This window comes from Anas platyrhynchos, chromosome 32 (assembly GCF_047663525.1).
Source record: "Anas platyrhynchos isolate ZD024472 breed Pekin duck chromosome 32, IASCAAS_PekinDuck_T2T, whole genome shotgun sequence".
Taxonomy (NCBI): domain Eukaryota; kingdom Metazoa; phylum Chordata; class Aves; order Anseriformes; family Anatidae; genus Anas; species Anas platyrhynchos.
In genome coordinates, this window is record NC_092619.1 from 2,223,256 (window position 1) to 2,242,349 (window position 19,094).

General features: G+C 51.3%; 2 protein-coding genes across 2 annotated transcripts; both read left to right on the forward strand.

Annotated features, from left to right (window-relative positions):
- The first annotated feature begins 10,623 nt into the window (after positions 1-10,623).
- On the forward strand, positions 10,624-11,556 carry LOC140000506 (olfactory receptor 14C36-like). Its single transcript, XM_072030403.1, has one exon. It carries the CDS (start codon positions 10,624-10,626, stop codon positions 11,554-11,556), a length of 933 nt encoding a protein of 310 aa, XP_071886504.1.
- A 6,205-nt stretch (positions 11,557-17,761) lies between these two features.
- On the forward strand, positions 17,762-18,685 carry LOC140000509 (olfactory receptor 14I1-like). Its single transcript, XM_072030408.1, has one exon. The coding sequence runs from the start codon at positions 17,762-17,764 to the stop codon at positions 18,683-18,685; it is 924 nt and encodes a 307-aa protein (XP_071886509.1).
- Positions 18,686-19,094: the final 409 nt, after the last annotated feature.

The window sequence follows — 19,094 nt, forward strand, 5'->3', positions numbered from 1 at the left end:
GTCGTGGAGGGGGGAGAAGAAAGGGCTCCATATCTCCTCCCTGCAGACAGACCAGACAGACAGCAGTGGCCACCGAGTGTTATCAACAGAGCTGGAAACATGAATGCTCTGCTGTGACCCTGACACCAGCAGCATGTCAGCCCTGTGTCCCCACACCCCCTCCCATCCTCTGCTCTGCAGGACATCTCTTCTCATTGCCACCACCTTCCCTCTCCTTTCAGATGTCCCTGTCCTGCCTGGAGGTTACCCAGCAGATGGCTATGATGATGCTGGGGAGGTTTCTGACCCTGGGGAGGATCCTGTCCCTGGGCAGGGGGACTGGGAAGTGCCCTGGACACCAGAGGAAGGAGATGGGCCCAGGGATGCAGCCACAGGTGAGAGGGCAATGCAGCACTGCCACTTCCTAGGTGCCAGACCCAGGCCTAGGAGAATCCATGCCATATTGAAAGCCTGACCTTCTCCACATAGAGAACATGTCCTGGGATATTTTGTGGGGCCTGGGAGAATGGGCCGAATGTCTCAGGCTGGTGAGGACGAGGAAAGTGATAAACAGCCCCGAGGGGCACCCCACAGGCCCAACCACAGCAGCCTGCCTTGACTCTTACAGGGGGAAGCCTGCACTCCCGGAGAAGTGCTGGGGTCCCTGGAGCTGAGGGAGACACCTCGTCACCTTTCCTGGGGACCACAGGCTATGACGATGTTGAAGAGGTGTCTCTGGCATGTCCCCATGAGGACACCCAGGATGTGACACCAGAGCCCCATGCACAAGAGTTCCAGAGCCCCAGGCCAGCAGAGCCCAGCCCTGCTGAGCAGCTGGGTGCAGCCGGGAGGGAGGAGAGCTCAGTGCCCCTGGGAGAGCTGTGAGTGCCAGGGAATGGTCTCCCTTTTCCAGCAGTCAGCAGACACACATGGGTATTTCCCCTCTTGGTATTCCCCTGTTTTTATGCTGTGTGTTGGTATTTGTTCATATTAAAACCCTCTGGGGCCTTTGCCCCAGGTCCTGTGCTTCCCTGCCCAGGTGTCAGGGCATCTCCCTGAGGCTGATGGAGGGGAGAAGAGCTCAAAGATCCAGCGGTTGGGAGGGGACACATCTTAGATCCAGCAGGATCGGGGGCTGGCTTTGGGGTTGACAGAGCCCCTGGTCCCTGAACACTATTCCTACTGACAGAGACATTTCCGTCCTGCCAGCCACAGGCAGTTTCCAGACAAAGTGGATCTCTGGGAAGCCCCAAGAGGCACTCCCTTGCAGTGCCCACCTTCTGCTGCCTTGGGCCCCCATGGAGGCCAAGAAAGCCTGCCCCTTCTCTGCTGCAGGCTGGGAGGTGCTTTTGGTAGTGGGATGGTGGGCTGGAACACCTATTGGAACATCTGTTTAATCCCTTTGGGTCATCTCTCCTGGCTGTGTGTAGTCTTCTCTGGGTGAAGAACTGGCTGGAGGGCCATGCCCAGCAGGTTGTGGTTAATGGAGTTAAGTCCAGTTGGTGTCCCGTTACAAGTGGCGTCACCCAGGGGTTGGTACTGGAGCCTAGCTTGTATACCTTTATTGATGACCTAGATGAGGGGTTGAATGTACCCTCAGTAAGTTTGCAGAGGACACTGAGTTGGGAGGTAATGTTGATCTGCCTGAGGCTAAGGTGGTCCTTCAGAGGGATTGGGATAGGCTGGGCTGAGGCTAATGGGATGGGGTTTAACAAGGCTAAGCACCGGATCCTGCACTTTGGCCAGAACAACCCCATGCAATGCTATAGGCTTGGGACAGAGTGGCTGTGAAGAGGAAAGGGACGTGGGAGTGATGATCGATGTTTGGCTGAACATGAGCCGGCAGCGTGCCCAGGTGGAAAGAAGGCCAATGGTATCCTGGACTGTGTTAGAAATAGTGTAGCCAGCGGGAGCAGCAAGGTGATCATCCCCCTGTATTCAGCTCTGGTGAAGCCACACCTGGAGTACTGTGTTCAGTTTTGGGCCCCTCAGTACAAGACAGACATCGATGTGCTGGAGCATGTCCAGAGAAGGTCAACAAAACTGGTGAGGGGTCTGGAGCATAAGTCCTATGATGAGAAGCTGAGGGAGCTGGGGTTGTTTAGTCTGCAGAAGAGGAGGCTCAGGGGAAACCTCATTGCAATCTACAACTTTCAGAAGTGAGGTTGTGATGAGGAGGGTTTGGGCCTCTTCTCTCAGATAACTAAGGTCAACTGGATCACTTTTCCATGTCCTGGTTTTGGGCAGAACACCCACCCAAGGATCTCCCTCCCCCTGCTTAGGGAAGGGTTTCAGCTGAATCAAACCAGGCATCTCATACTTTGTTTGCAGTTCAGAGGCTAGAAAGGGGCTTAGCTGCCTGTCCCATGCCTTACAGAAGCCCACAGGAGCTGGGATTCTTTTTGCCTCGTTTCAGGTGGGCACAAACCAGGCGGCATGTAAGCTGCTTGTCTCATTGCAATTGGATTACTTTGAATGCAGGCAGAGGCAGGAGGGAGCTGTTCAGAGGCAGACACAAAGTTATATTAGAGTTGGCAGAATGACATCTGAGTGACATTTGAAGTGACAGTTTAGGTTGGATATTAGGAAGAACCTCTTTACCAAAAGGGTTGTTAGGCATTGGGATGGGCTGCCCAGGGAAGTGGTTGAGTCACCATTCCTGGAGGTCTTGAAAGGTCGTTCAGAGGTAGAGCTTAGTGATATGGTTTAGTGGAGGACTAGTTAGTGTTAGGTCAGAGGTAGGACTCGTTGATCTTGGAGGTCTCTTCCAACCTAAATGATTCTGTGATTCTGTGATCATCTGGTCCAACCATCATCTGGTCCTGCACCTGGGTCAGGGCAATCCCAAGCACAAAGACAGGCTGGGAGGAGAATGGGTGAGGTGATTCTCCCCCTCTACTCTGCTCTCCCAATATCCCACCTGGAGTTCTGCGTTCATCTCTGGGTCTCCCAGTATAAGACTGACATGAAGCTATTAGAGCGAGTCCATACGAGGACCACAAAGATGATCAAGGGGCTAGAGCACCTCTCTTATTTAAGCAGGCTGAGGAATTGGGGTTGTTCAGCCTGGAGAAGAGAAGGTTCTGAGGAGACCATCCACTACATAAAGTGGGCCAACAGAAAAGATGGGGAGAGATTTGTTCTCAGAGTGTGAAGTTTTAGGACAAGGGGAATGCTTTTAAACTGAAAGAGGGTAGATTTAGATTACATGTTCATATGAAGTTCTTGACTTGGAGGTGAGGCACTGGAACTGGTGTTGTGGGTCCAGAGATCACCCACAGGGATTTTGGATCAGCCCATACCCTTGTGTTTGAAGGGACAGCTGGCAAGAGTGGAGAGGCATCAGTGAAATCATGGGAATAGCAGAGTGAGAGCAAGGTGGGAAAGAGAAGTGGCTGTCTGCAGCTTTCAGAGAGGAGTAGGACAGCATAGGAAAGCCTGCAGAGGAGAAGGCAGACGGCTCTGACAAGAACAGAAGGCTTCAGCAGCACTGACATTTTTTTTCCCGCAGCCATGGCTTATGAGGAGACAAGTTATACTCATGGCATTGGGACCATGTATTCTCCATTCAACTGTGTGCAAATGCTGGGAGGTGTCATACTATTGTCCTTCACATGATATTATGAGAATCACCCCCTACCCCACAGACTCCAGAAAGAGCCCTGAGTGAGATATGGGGGTGCAGGATTTCTCCTCCAGTCTGAGGTAAGGCCTTGGCCTTTCTGCTTTTGTCTGACCAAAACAAAACGAGACTTTTCTCAGCACAGTGCTTTGTCAATCTGTAATCATGGCCTCCAATTATCTGCCCTAACAAGTCCCTGAGGAGAATCTCTTGGTAACAGCCCTCAGTGGGGCCCATTAATACTCCAAATCACTTCAACTTTTCCTTCTGACTTTACTTGCTCAAGCAATTGCATCATTCTCCTCTCATTACCTCAGGTTCACAGACTGAGCACCAAAATCTACCAAGGAACTCATTACAATCCAGAAACACCTAAGGAACCATATGTCTTCCATAGTTTTATTCAAGTCTTCAAGACTTGGACAGATAATTGGAGAGCTTTCATGGTGTAGTTAAGGAGGAAGATTTCAAAAAGCACCTAAATCGGGTGCCACTACCATTTTGAAGCCACTTGCCGAGGCGATTGGCTCCAGGGCAGAAACGTTCTGCAGCGGAGCATGGGATCAGACAGGCAGGGCTAATTATTCTGGCATCGAGCCCACTTGAGGGAACTGTCAGGACCCGGCAGCCCTCACGAGGGAGGTGAAAGAGGTGAGAACAAGGCATAGGCGGAGCCAGCAGCGCCCCCTCCCTAGATGTTCAGAAGCTGCCCCTAGGGAGCGCAAGTGACCAGGGCGTGGCACGTCAGAAGGGAGTGGCGTGGCAGTCAGTTCGGCAGTTCGTGTGGCAGACAGGGTGAGCAGGGAGGGCAGAGTGTTCCCCCCCACCCATAGGAACACCTCCTCCAATGGCAGTCTACCGCTAGCTAGGCTGCAATCGTCTCCACCAGGCACCGTGATCTCTCTAAGAAGTCTGTACACATCCAGACTGACTACCCGCTCAAAAATGCAGCAGTTCAGGTCTCTGGATGCAGGGAGTGTCTAAGCCTTTTGCTACCATCTGACCTGATCTGCCTGGTGGCAGAACTCAAGGAGGAGGTGGAGAGGTTGAGGGATATCAGGGAGTGTGGGCAGGAGATAGACTTGTGGAGCAATGCCCTGCAGGGCCTGAAGAACAGGTAGTGGGGTTAGACACTCCAAATGGGGGTGGACCCCCTGCCCTGTTGCTGTTGGGCAGAGGGAGGAGTTGAAGAGGAATGGAGACAGGTCCCTGCTCGACATCGCAGGTGATGCCCCCCACTATGGGCCCCACCTTCCCAGGTGCCCTTACACAACAGGTTTGAGGCCCTGGAGCTCGAGAGACCAGTAGGTGAGGAAGAGGTAGAAAGTCTACCCATGAGGATGCCTAAGGCGAGGAAGTCGACTCCACGCCTCAGGACTGCCTCCACCAAGAAAGAAAGAAGGGTGATTGTTGTGGGTGACTCCCTTCTCAAGGGAACAGAGGACCCTATTCGTCGGCCTGACCCTACCCGTAGGGAAGTCTTCTGCCTCCCAGGGGCCAGGGTCAGGGACATTGCCAGAAAACTTCCCAACCTGGTTCACCCCTCTGACTATTATCTTCGTTTGATAGTCCAGGCTGGCAGTGATGACATTGAAGAAAGAAGCCTGAAGACCATCAAACGGGACTTTAGGGGGCTGAGACGATTAGTGGATGGAGCGGGTGTACAGGTGGTGTTTTCGTCTATCCCTACAGGGGTACAGAGAGGACAGGGAAAGCCCACCTGATAAACATGTGGCTCAGAGGCTGGTGCCAAGACAGAAATTTTGGTGTTTTTTTGAACATGGGGTGCTTTACTTGGCACCCAGCCTAATGGCTGCAGACAGGTCCCTATCTTTTAGGGGGAAATGGATTCTGGGCCAGGAGCTGGCGGGGCTCACTGAGAGGGCTTTAAACTAGGTAAGAAGGGGGATGGGGCTGAAACAAGGCTTGTTGGAGCTGTGCCAGGGGAAACAATGGCAAGGCTGGGAGAGAAGGCAATGGCCCAAATGAACTGCATCTACACTAATGCATGCAGCATGGGTAACAAACAGAAGGAGCTGGAAGCTATCGTGCGGCAGGCAGGCTATGACTTGGTTGCCATCATGGAAATGTGATGGAACCACTCTCATGACTGGAGTGCTGCAATGTCTGGCTATAGGCTCTTCAGAAGGGAGAGGCAGCATGGAAGGGGTGGTGGTATGGCTCTCTATATTAGAGAGAGTTTTGATGTTGTGAAACTTGAGGCTGGGAATGATAAGGTTGAGTCCCTATGGGTTAGGATCAGTGGGAAGGCCAACAGGGGAAGCATCCTGGTCGGGGTCTGTTATAGACCGCCAAACCAGGATGAGGAGACTGATGAAGAGTCTACAGGCAGCTGGCAGAAGTTGCGAAATCGACAGTGCTTGTTCTTGTGGGGGACTTCAACTTCCCAGATATATCCTGGAAGTGCAATACAGCCCAGAGAAAGCAGTCTAGGAGGTTTCTGGAGAGCGTGGAAGATAGCTTCCTGACGCAGCTGGTTAGGGAGCCTACCAGGGGTGGTGCCCCGCTAGACTTTCTGTTCACAAACAGAGAAGAACTGGTGGGAGATGTGGTGTTTGGAAACTGTCTTGGGCAGAGTGACCATGAGATGGTAGAGTTCTTCATTCTCAAAAGAGCCAGGAAGGGGACCAGTAAAACTGCTGTATTGGACTTCCAGAGGGCTGACCTTGAGCTGTTCAGGACACTGGTTGTCAGAGTCCCTTGGGAGGCAGTTCTGAAGGGCAGAGGAGTCCAGGAAGGCTGGGCGCTCTTCAAGAAGGAAATCTTAATGGCACACTATCCATGAGAAAGTGGTTGGTGACCTGCTATGGTACTTGGTCGATGGGGCCAGATGGGATTCACCTGGGGATACTTAGAGAACTGGCAGAGGAGCTGGCCAAGCCACTTTCCGTCATTTATCAACAGTCCTGGCTATCGGGGGAGGTCCCAGTCGACTGGCGACTAGCAAATGTGACACCCATCTACAAGAAGGGCTGGAGGGTCGACCTGGGGAACTATAGGCCTGTCAGTTTGACATTTTTGTTGCTCTCTCTCATACTGAGGCACAAGAGACTTGACAATCCACAGCCAAGGCTGATACTGCATGGGCCTTTCAGGTACTTGGGCAGAGGGCATCACACAAGCACCTTGCCAGACAGGTGCCTTCTGATGGCCTGTGAGAGACGCTGGCAGATGTGAGCCTAAAAGCCCACCTGCCAGCCAGGAGGCAAGGGTTGACCTGGCAGCTACTTCAGAAAGATGGGACCTCCCAGTCACTTGCCCAGCCATGCTCCTGCTGCTGGCCTCTCAGATCCAGAGGCAGAAGTGACCTGACAGTCCCCACCAAAACCAATTGCTTCCTTCTGGATTCAGAGTTTCTAAGGCACAATTGACACCCTCTAAGAACATCCACTCTCTTTGAGGCCCAGCACCTAGCAAGATAAAAGCAAGGTCATTGTCATCCTCCAAGGCCATACATATCCAGATGGCTTTTCAGCTTCTCTGATGGACAGGAGACAATGTGAAAGCTCTGTTAGGTCCTAGGGCAAGACTGACCTTGAAATAAGTATTTATGTTATCTGCATGTCAGTGGCTCCTCAGTTTCTCATGACAGCTAAAACGACACCCTCATAGACCAGCCATGTGCCTGAAGGTGGCACATCAGGCCCTCAGGCAGAAGTGCCAGCCACCTGCACAGCCATGGGCCTCCTGCTGCCTCCTGAGATCCTGAGGCACAGCTGACCTCAGCAGAGCATCCCCACCTATATACTCCATGCGTTTTATGACCTTACCAAGATCCATGTCACCTCCCCTGCCTCCTCCAAGGTCTTTCTCTTAGCCAGGCATCTCTTCTCTGCCCCAGTTCTACCTGCCTTATTCTTCTCCCAACTTTCCCCTGACTTCCCTAAATGTGTCACCCTGTTGGGGACAGCTTTCTGAGGGCCTTTATGACCTCAGAGGCTCTGCCTCCCTGCTGTGGGCCGGCCAGGTTCTGGGACAGAATTGACCTCACAACCAGCATCCACAGTGTTACAAGGAGCTGTTGTGCTTGGGAGGCCTCTTCCCAGCCCACCCAGGAGCACCGGGTGCAGGGGATACCCTGCACAATCTCTCAGGTACTCTGTCTACCTGTATTGGGTCTGGCTGGAATGTTAACTTTCCCAGCAGCAGCCCATACAGTGCCGTACTCTGTACTTGTAGCTGGAACAGCAGTGTTATCACACCAGTGTTGTGTCTGCTGCTGAGCAGCAGTGGCACAGTATTAGGCCTTTCTCTAACCCTCCTAGGGGGTGGGCAAAAGGTGAGGAGAGAAACATCACTAGGGCAGCTGGCCTAAACCAATCAAAGGGATATTCCATACCATGTGATGTCACACTCAGCAATAAAAGGTGGAAACAGGAAGAAGAGGGGAGGGGTGGGCTCTCGTTTGGAAGACGTCGGTCCTCCTCTCGAACACCGGCTGCGTGCGTTGAGGCCTTGCTTCAAGGACGTGGTCAATCATCGCTCATTTGTGGGAAGTAGAGAGTAATTTCTTTCCTCTGCACTTCCATATAGCCTTCATTTATTTTGTTTGTTTGTTTTCCTCCCTTCTTTTTATTTTCCTTTTTTTCCCTCCCTTTCCCCTTTCCCTTTTTATTTCCCCTTAGTTAAATTGTTAGTTCATGGTAGTCTTTATTTTATTATTATAATTATTTTCCCTTTAATTAAATTATCCTTATCTCAACCCGTGAGTTGTTCTTTGCTTTACTTCTCCCCCTCCTCATCTAAAGGAGGGGGAGTGAGAGAGCGGTTGTGGGGTTTAGCTGCCCAGTACGGTAAAACCACCACACTACCAACCAGCTCATGCTTCAGAAGGCCTGCCACACATCCAGACTCACATTTCCTCATGCAGCCTTTAGAGAAGAAGGGCCCAGCCCAGCCCCTGCTCTGCAGCTCCTCCCTGTCTCTCCCAGGAGGCCAGCCCAGCCCAGACCCTCCCTAGCTCTCCACACCTCTCTCTCCTCTCCCCAGTCTAACCCAGCCCAGCCCAGAAGAGCAGCCCAGGCTGGGCTGGCCCCAAGGCAGCAAATGCAGAAGCAGAGGGCAGTGTCAGTGTCTCCGCTGCTACCATCTTCAGGAGATCCCATACCCTTCCAAGGTGAAACCGTTTAAAAAAATATAATAGAGAAAATTTACATGAAATCTAAAGCAGGAAACCTTCACTTTGAGATTGGTGAGGCACTGGAAAAGGTTCTTCTGAGAAGTAGTACCCTGCTCAATAGTAGTGTTCAAGGCCAGGGAGGATGGGACCTGTAGCAACCTGGTCATGTGGAAGGTGCCCCTGACCATGGCAGCGGGGCTGGAACAAGATGGTCTTTAAGGTCCCCTCCAAATTATGACATTCTATACTTCTATGACACTGAAGACCCCAAACTGGTTGTGTAGCTTGTGTAGAGAGAGGGATTTCAATTTCTGTGAAAATTTCCACCCCTCCCTCCCCCCCCCGAAAAACAAGTGCTTGGAAGGGATGGGATGCTGCCTGCCTGTCACTTTGTGGGTATCTGGTCTCAAAATAGGATAATTCTCAAGCCAAACTCTTCTTTTGAATTAGGAAAATGAGGGCACTGGAAGTGTCCATCCCCAGGTGACAGAAGGAAAAGCAGTGATTACATCAGTATGATTCAAAGTCAATTCCCCTGGTGAGGGTATGATTCAAAGGTGATTCCCCTGGTGGCCCAGGGACTTGTCAAGAGCTCCCTGTGCTGATGAGCTGGGCTGGGCTCCTGGGTCCAAGGGGAGCTCCTGGCAAGCGGGCAGCACTGCAGAGAGACAGCTCTGCCCAGGAGCAGCTCCTCTGCACAGCGCAGCAGGGCTGGGGGCACTGCCTGCAGGGGACAAGGGCAGTGAGAGAAGGGAGGGAGATGTTAAAGGCAAAGTGGAGGGGGGATGCTGAGAGCTCACTGCAGGAGAAATCTTCACAGTCCTGAACAGGGTAAGTCTAAGGCTGCAGGGCAACACAGCTGTTGTTCCTGGTGCCATCTCCAGATTTGCTGGCAAATCCTGTAGCCTATGGGAGCTTTCAGAAGGACTCTCAGAGTTTGGATAAGAGAAGAACAACAGGCTCTGGAACAGTGATTATCTGCCATAAACAACTGAAGGACAGGACATGATGGTTCTTTCTCACAGGGCTGGCCAATGGTGCAGGCAGGGTGACGGCAGGGGTGTCCAGGGCTGTGGTGCAGAGCAGGGTCCCTGCTGTACCCCAGGGGCTGTGTGCCGGAGCGGGGCCTCTGCTGCCTGCCAGGCTCAGCACTCAGCCTGCCTGGGGAGCTGTCCAGGGTGTTACAGGGAGAAGCTGTGGGTGGAAGGACCCCCTGGCAGGGCAGGGCAGGGTCCTGAGGGTGCCCAGAGGCTGATGCCTGGGGCAGGCAGCTCACAGCTCTACAGCACCCCCAGGGCATCTTTGGGGGTGATTCTTGACAAGATGGACCAACTCGTGCACTACCTGCATGGAAGGCACTCTCTAGAGTCTCTGCTTTCATTTTCCTGCCCTAAAGAGTAGTCAGGAGAACGCTAATGGCGTTGTCTGGTTGTGTCAGTCACTGAGGCTGTTAGATTATTCCATTGAAATAGGTCTGTAGGTCTGTGAAAAATCTCAGTTTTCCTCCACACTCTATAACCTATATACTTCATTGTTTTCTGACAGATTTTTGGATGTTGTACTCAGCACCTAAAATACTGAGACACCTGTGTCCAGTGGGCACCTGAGATCCATCCCCACTGGTTTTCAGCAGATGCTGTAGGGCAGTACTGACTCTGGCTGAGCCCACACAGGATATGTTTGGTCTCTCTACACACTTAGGAATTAAAACTGAGTACTAGAGGCAAGAGAACATCTTCCGCAAAGGGAAGTAGTAGTCTGTCTTGCTGAGGAGGTTTTGATGAAACATAATCTATAGCTATAGGTATTGCAGAGAGCAATTTCTCTAACTTGTTCTGTGTCTTTTCCACCAATGACAGCCATCCATGCTCTGAGGCAGCAAATGTCCAACAGCAGCTTCCCCACAGAGTTCCTCCTGTTGGCATTTGCAGACACACGCCAGCTGCAGCTCCTGCACTTCGGGCTCTTCCTGGGCATCTACCTGGCTGCCCTCCTGGGCAACGGCCTCATCCTCACCGCCGTAGCCTGCGACCACCGCCTCCACACTCCCATGTACTTCTTCCTCCTCAACCTCGCCCTCCTTGACCTGGGCACTATTACCACCACTGTTCCCAAAGCCATGGCCAACTCCCTATGGGATACCACAGCCATTTCCTACACAGGTTGTGCTGCTCAAGTTTTTTTCTTTTTCTTTTTTCTTTCAGCAGAGTTTTATCTTCTCACCATCATGGCCTATGACCGCTACATTGCCATCTGCAAACCTCTGCACTATGGGACAGTAATGGCCAGCAGAACTTGTGCCAACATTGCAGCAGCTGCCTGGGGCAGTACTTTTCTCTATGCTGTGCTGCACACTGCCAATACCTTTTCCTTCCCCCTCTGCCAAGGCAATGCCCTGGACCAGTTCTTCTGTGAAATTCCCCAGATCCTCAGGCTTTCCTGCTCAGAAGCCTACCTCAGAGAATTTGGGCCTATTGTGGTTAGTGCTGTTTTAGCATCTGGCTGTTTTGTTTTCCTTGTGCTGTCCTATGTGCAGATCTTCAGGGCTGTGCTGAGGATCCCCTCGCAGCAGGGCCAGCACAAAGCCTTTTCCACATGCCTCCCTCACCTGGCCGTGGTCTCCCTGTTCATCAGCAGTGGCACATTTACCTACCTGAAGCCTCCCTCTATGTCCTCTTCCTCCCTGAATCTTTTGCTGGCAGTTCTGTACTCGGTGGTGCCTCCAGCAGTGAACCCCCTCATCTACAGCATGAGGAACCAGGAGCTGAAGGATACAGTGTGGAAAGTGATGACTGGAGTTTTTCAGAAGCAATAAATGGCCTGTTTTCTTCTGCATATCACTCATAATGTAACTCATTATATTCCCAAATGTTTGTTTTCTGTGAGTGCGCTTTGCTGTTTGTTGTTGTTGTTGTTGTTGTTGTTTTTTGCCTTGCTTATGATTGTGTCTGCAAAGGTACAAAGACATAGCATTTTTCCTCCCCATCATTTCAGTATCCACCTGCCTTGGGTGACTCCAAGACTTGGTGGAAACAATGAGCCAGGCTCTCTGTGTATTTAAATAAAAGAAAGGACCCTGCAGTGACTTTCTTGCCTGAGATCCTTCCTCAGACACCTGTGGTGAAACTGCAGAGACACTTGGCTGTGTGCAGAGGTGGAGGAGAGAAGAGTCCTGGCACAGCAGCATTGCCAGGGAGCCTGACGGTTTGGTCTGTCCTGAGGCGCTCTCTTTAATGTCCCACACTCTTCTTCAGAGCCCTTCTGTTGCTGTGAGTTCTGATTGCTCTTGTTGCTTGCAACCTGAGCAGCTGTGGGGAAGTCCTTTGTCCACAGGCCAGGGTCTCTAACACAGCAGGCTCCATACCAGCACCTCCAGCATGAAAGGGGATCTGGCACTGAGGGCAGTGCTTGAAGGCTCAGCTCTTCTCCCACATCTCATCTATGGATATTGCAAAGGAACGGACTCAAAGGAGGCTCCTTGCTTTGCTTGTTTCTCTGTGGGATCAGGGCAACGAGATCAGCTGATCACCAAGGATCAGCTTTTAGGCAGGAAGGGCTGATTTCGGAATTGCCAGCTGGTGTCTGGCACCCATAGAGATGGTGACTTCACTTGCCTGTATCCACAGCATGCAATAGGTGTGAAAGTGGGCAGGTGTCTTTCTGGACGGAAGTGCAAGTCACCAGGAGAGCCCAGGGGATTGGCAGGGACAGTGTGTGCCAGGGAGTCAGCAGGGCACGGAGCCCACAGAGCATGAACATGTCCAAGGTGGAGCCACCCAGAGGTAAGGTGCTAAACCTGGGCTGGAACAGGCAAAGGAGAGCTCTGCAACTGCAGGGAACACAGCAAGCACAGAGAAAGCAGTCTGCTGAATTAGTTGTTAAACCTCTGGTGAAATTTCAAAGACTAGATTGAATGAATCACCCCAAAATGTCCCTGCCATTGAAAATGAGTTGGACTCGATGAGCTTTGTGTGTCTCTTCTACAAGGGGAAGGCGAGGAGGTGAGGTAATTTGCAGATGTCAGCAGCAGGGACACTGCCACTGCCCTCCACTTTTCCACTTGCTGCTTTGGGGGCATTCCAGCCTGGGCTGCTCTGCTGGGCTGGGCTGGGGAGAGGACAGGGAGGTGTGGAGAGCTGGGGAGGGTCTGGGCTGTGCTGGTCTCCTGGCAAAGACAAGGAGGAGCAGCAGAGCAGGGGCTGGGCTGGGCCCTTGTTCTCTGGACACCCTGGCAGATGCTGCCCCAGGACAACGGTCCCAGAGCAGCCCCTCACAACCACCTTTCCCAGCACTGGGCTCTTGACCCAGTTCACACAGGTGGTTTGTTTCTACATGGAAGGACACCAAATGACTACATCAGGAATCCACGCTTGCCCTGTCTATATGAGACGGCCCATAGTATTGGTGCAGTGAGATGAACCTGAGTGAACACAAGTGCCAGAAACTATTCCCTAAGGTTGCTATCATGTGGACAGACAGAGTCTCAAGGTCCCTTCTCTTTAGAGGTATGGTCTCCTGGGAAACCAGCCAAATAAAGCAAAATTAGACATCATGACTTTCACACCAACTCCTTCTCTGTAGAGTTCTCACCATTTTCCTAAAATTCATTTCTTGATTCACTTTTCCACACAGAGATGGGCATTTCCTTCAGGATGTACTGGTGTTGCTGAATGCTACATGGCGAAACATGAGGGACTGTGCAGGGCATCCCCTGCACCCACTGCTCCTGGGGGGGGGAGGATGTAGGCTGGGAAGAGACCTCCTGAGCACAACAGCTCCTTGTAGCCCTGTGGATGCTGGCTGTGAGGTCACTTCTGTCCCAGCCCCTGGCTGGCCAACAGCAGGGAGGCAGAGCCTCCGGGGTCATAAAGGCCATTAGAAAGCTGCCCCCGGCAGGATGACACGTATGAGAGGCCAGGGGAAGGCCAGGAAAATAAAGTGGCAGATTGGTGGAGAGAAGACTGAAGTGGCTAAGAGAAAGGAAAGATTTGGAAGAGAGAAAAGGGTTTCAGGTAAGGGTGCTGATGCTGGAAAATATTCAAGTTTGGCAATATTTCTAACTTGCAACCTTAGGACATACACGTAGTCCTCCCCGAAATGCCATCCCTCACCCTGAACAAATCCACTGCTCTAATCCCCAACATCAAATCCTACCTTGAACTCAAACTCCAAACACATCTCCTGTTACCATTAGTCTTAACCTATTGATCACCCTAATCTCAGGCCTTTAATTTCTATTATTAAATTCACAGTTTTAATAGCAGCCCTCATCCCCAAACAAAGCAGATAATAAAACCGTAACCAAAAATCTAGCCCATACCTTAAACAGTGACTGGCTATCCAAAGCAGAACACCAAAGCCTCCGTCTAAGACTCTGCCAAATCCCTAAACCTGGAAAGCAAGATCTAATCCCTAGACCCTAACCTGAAGACCTAACTCCCAAATCCCTGCACTCTGATCATGTAATCAAATCAGGTTGGCCCCAAGAGGCTGATATAGATCTGGCCAGGTCATAGGGCTCAAGGAGATGGGTGGGGATGTTCTTCTGAGGTAGGTCACCTGTGCCTCAGGATCTCAAGAGGAGGCCCATGGCTGTGCAGGTGGGTGTTGTGCCTAAGGGCCTGATAGGCCGCCTTTTCGCAGATGGCTGGTGTATCATAGAATCATAGAATATCCCGAGTTGGAAGGGACCCATAAGGATCATCGAGCTCAACTACTGGCACTACACAAGTCTACCCAAAAATTCAGACCATATGACTGAGAGCACTGTCCAAACCCTTCTTAAACTTCAGCAGGCTTGGTGCCGTGACTATGTCCGTGGGGAGCCTGTTCCAGTGGGCGACCACTGAAAATAATAAAATAGTAAACAAAGAAAATAATTCGGCGCCTGCCCCTCCACTCTCCCTCGTAAGGAAGCTGTAGACCACGATGAGGTCTCCCCTCAGCCTCCTCTTTTCCAGGCTGAACAGGCCAAGTGACCTCAGCCGCTCCTCATACGTCTACCCCTTAGGTCCTTCATCATCTCTGTAGTCCTTCTCTGGACGCTCTCCAATAGTTCCACAAAGAAACCCATGTGAGCCTCACCCATAACCTAAATCTCCCCTCTTTTAGTTTAGAACCATTCCCCTTTCTCCTGTCATTAAGTGATTGAGAAAAAAAAAAAAAAAAAAAAGGCCCTCCATCTTTTTAATAAGCTCTCTTTAAGTACTGAAAATTTGCAATGAGGTCACCCTGGAGCCTTCTCATCTCCAGGCTGAACATCCCCAGCTGTCCCCCAGGGGTCAGTACTGGGTCCAGTCTTGTTCAACTTATTGATCCTAGACAATGCAACAGAGTGCAACCTTAGCAAATGTGCTGAAGATACAAAACTGGGAGGAGGGGCTGATACTCCAGAAGTCTGTGACGCCATTTGGAGGGACCTCGGTAGACTGTGGAGCAAGGCAGTGAGGAACCTCATTAAGTTCAAGAAAGGCAAGTGCAAGGTCCTTCTCCTAGGAAGAATAACCCCATGCACCAGTAGAGGTTGGGCGGTGACCTGTTAGAAAGCAGCTCTGCAGAGAAGGACAAGGCAGTCCTGGTAGACAGCATGTTAGCCATGAGTCAGCAATGTTCCCTTGCACCAGCAATGTTCCCTTGGCCAAGAAGGCCAACAGTATCCTGGGGTGCATTTCCAAGAGTGTTGCCAGCAGGTCAAGAGAGGTGATCGTCCCCCTCTACTCAGCCCTGGTGAGGCCTCAACTGGAGTATTGTGTCCAGTTCTGGGCCTCCCAGTACATGGAACATGGAACTGTCCCAGTACAGGGACATGGAACTACTGAAGAGAGTCCAGAGGAGGGCTACAAAGACGATGAGGAAACTGCAGTATCTCTTATCCAAGGATAGGCTGAGAGAGCGGGGCTTGTTTAGCTTGGAGAGGAGAAGTCAGAGAGGGGATGTCCCTTAGAGGGGGATGAGAGAGTTATGTTATCGGGGAGTTTTATATATTTTTTTAGCTAAAGGTAAAGATCCCATGTCAGGGAAAAGGCAAAAAGGAAGGCAATATTTTTAGGAGGCATACCCCGACAAAATGCTAATACTTACATTTCCAGTCTCTGAAGTTCTAATGGATTCTATCTTATACAACGTCTGGCACCTCAGAGGTGCTGTACTTGAGAAGAAGTTAAGAGAAATCCCAACTTTTTGTATTGAAAGTTCTGGGCCCCATTTGAGCCTTAAGACAACAAACTCAGGATGAGATGTCTCAACTGAGTCCTTGTGATCTCTTGCCTCAGCTTGGGAAAATGGGATTCCTGCCAGTCACAGTCTGGGTGTTCTGCCTAAAAGTGGAAGAGGACAAGGTGATTCTTTGATGCAACTCCTCCTGATAGGAGAAATGACACTGCTGAAAGTAAGTGTCACTCCTCATCTGACGGAGGGATCATAGGGGATTGCGTCAGCCTGTTTCAAAGTTGGTTCCCTGAAGGCCCAGTGACAGACATCTCAAGGGACACAAGAGAGGGCAGGGACAGTGAGGCCTTGGGATGGAGCTCTGCAGCTGAGCTGGGCTGGGCTCCTGGGGCCAAGGGCAGCTCCTGGCAAGCAGGTAGCGCTGCAGAGAGACAGCTCTGCCCAGGAGCAGCTCCTCTGCACAGCACAGCAGCAGGGCTGGGGGCACTGCCTGCAGGGGACAAGGGCAGCTGAGAAGGGAAGGAGATGTTAAAGGCAGTGTGGAGGGGGGATGCTGAGAGCTCACTGCGGGAGAAATCTTCACAGCCCTGAACAGGGTAAGTCTCTGTCTGCAGGGCAATGCAGATGCAAGTATCCTAGGGGTCTCTTCTACAGTTGTCAGTTCCATGGCTGGTAGTCCCGAGGGATCTGTGGCTCTAAACTACAGTAATATAGGTTTCCTGGTGTATATACTGGCTTCTCCAGTGCAGAGGATGGGGCTGTTTCCTGGATCAATGATTTCCTGCCTAAGCTGTCAGAGGGGCAGGACATGAGGTTTCCTTCTCACAGGGCTGGTGGCAGGCTGTGAAGCCAGGTTGCAGGCAGGGTACCCAGGGCTGTGGTGCCGAGCAGGGTCCATGCTGTGCCCCAGGGCAGTGTGCTGGGGCAGGGCCTCTGCTGCCTGCCAGGCTCAGCACTCAGCCTGCAGAGGAGCTGCCCAGGGAGCTGTGGGCTGAAGCTGTGGCTGGTAGGAGCAGGGCAGGGTCCTGCTGGTGTCCAGAGGCTGCTGCCTTGTTCAGACTGCTCACAGATCCACAGCACCCCAGGGGCAACCTTAGGCGAGAACAATAGGAAAGACCAGCACATGCACTAACGGAAGGGAAGGAAATCTCTGGTGTTTCTCATTTCTTTTACCTGCCCTGAAGGAGAGTCATGGGGCATGATAACGGAGTTGTCAGGCCGTGTCCTTCACTGAGGCTTTCAGAGCATGACACTGAAAGAGAACTGTAGGTCGATGAAGAGCCCCAGAATTTTCTGGGGCTCTTTCAGAATTCACTGGAACAGGCTGCCCAGGGAGGTGGTGGAGTCACCATCCCTGGAAGTCTTTAAAAGACGTTTAGATGTAGAGCTTAGGGATATGGTTTAGTGGGGACTGTTAGTGTTAGGTTAGAGGTTGGACTCGATGATCTTGAGGTCTCTTCCAACCTAGAAATTCTGTGATTCTGTGAATTTCTCTTCACACCCCTCTCCTTACAGAGAACACCAACACCACCTTTAGTGTTCCTCATGGGATTGCTGGATGTCCTGCATGGAACCTGAAAATAGGGGTGCCTCTGGCCACTGGATACCACAGATTCATCCCAGTGCTCTTCACCGGATCTAGTAGGGCAATAGTGACTTCTACTGAGCCCACAGAAGATCTTCCTGGACATTGAGTCACCTCAGAGAGAATAAAACAGAGCTCATAAGGAAGACACAGTATATCTTGTTGAGGAGGAATCTCTGAAACACAGTAGCAGTTTTGCTCAGACAAGTCTCACTACTGTGACTCTATTTCTCCTCCATGGAAAGGAATCCATGACCGGAGGCAGCAAATGTCCAACAGAAGCTTCCCCACTGAGTTCCTCCTGTTGGCATTTGCAGACACACGCGAGATGCAGCTCCTGCACTTCGGGCTTTTCCTGGGCATCTACCTGGCTGCCCTCCTGGGCAACGGCCTCATCCTCACCGCCGTAGCCTGCGACCACCACCTCCACACCCCCATGTACATCTACCTCCTCAACCTCGCCCTCCTTGACCTGGGCACTATTACCACCACTGTTCCCAAAGCCATGGCCAACTCCCTATGGGATACCACAGCCATTTCCTATGCAGGCTGTGCTACCCAGGTCTTTTTCTTTGTTGTCTTTGTCACAGCAGAATTTTACCTACTCACGATCATGGCCTATGACCGCTACATTGCCATTTGCAAACCCCTGCGCTATGGGACAATAATGACCAGCAGGACTTGTGTCAACATGGCAGCAGCTGCCTGGGGTAGTACTTTTCTCTATGCTGTGCTTCACACTGCCAATACCTTTTCCCTCCCCCTCTGCCAAGGCAATGCCCTGGACCAGTTCTTCTGTGAACTTCCCCAGATCCTCAAGCTCTCCTGCTCAGAAGCCTACCTCAGAGAATTTGGGCCTATTGTGGTTAGTGTCTGTTTATTATTTGGTTGTTTTGTTTTCCTTGTGCTGTCCTATGTGCAGATCTTCAGAGTTGTGCTGAGGATCCCCTCGCAGCAGGGCCAGCACAAAGCCTTTTCCACATGCCTCCCTCACCTGGCCGTGGTCTCCCTGTTCATCAGCAGTGGCACATTTGCCTACCTGAAACCCCCCTCCGTGTCCTCCTCCTCCCTTAATCTTTTGCTGGCAGTTCTGTACTCGGTGGTGCCTCCAGCAGTGAACCCCCTCATCTACAGCATGAGGAACCAGGAGCTGAAGGATGCAGTGTGGAAAGTGATGACTGGAGGTTTTTGAGAAGCAAATAACTGCATGTCCATTGCATATCACTCATAATGTTACTCATTAAAGGCCAAGGAAGATCTTTTTTTTGTTTGTTTGTTTGTTTTGTTTTGTTTGTTTTTGTTTTGTTTTGTTTTGCTTTTTTTTGCTTTATTTATGTAGTGATATATTTTAACAAAATAAAAAAGTCCTTTTTCTTCCCCTTCCAGTTCACTACTGAATGTCTCATGTGACTCTGAGACTTAGTATAAAAGAGGTGTATTTAATGGGCAACTAAATATTTAATGTCTATTTAAATAAAAAGATGGTTCCTGCAATGTCTTGCTTGCCTGAGATGCTTCCTCAGAGAAAAGTGGTGGCACTTGGCTGTGTGCAGAGGTTGAGGGGAAAAGAGTCCTGGCACAGCAGCACTGCCAGGGAGCCC

Excerpts from the sequence above, each read along its gene's own strand:
- LOC140000506 (XM_072030403.1), top strand. The coding sequence starts at position 10,624 with ATGTCCAACAGCAGCTTCCCCACAGAGTTCCTCCTGTTGGCATTTGCA.
- LOC140000509 (XM_072030408.1), top strand. The coding sequence starts at position 17,762 with ATGTCCAACAGAAGCTTCCCCACTGAGTTCCTCCTGTTGGCATTTGCA.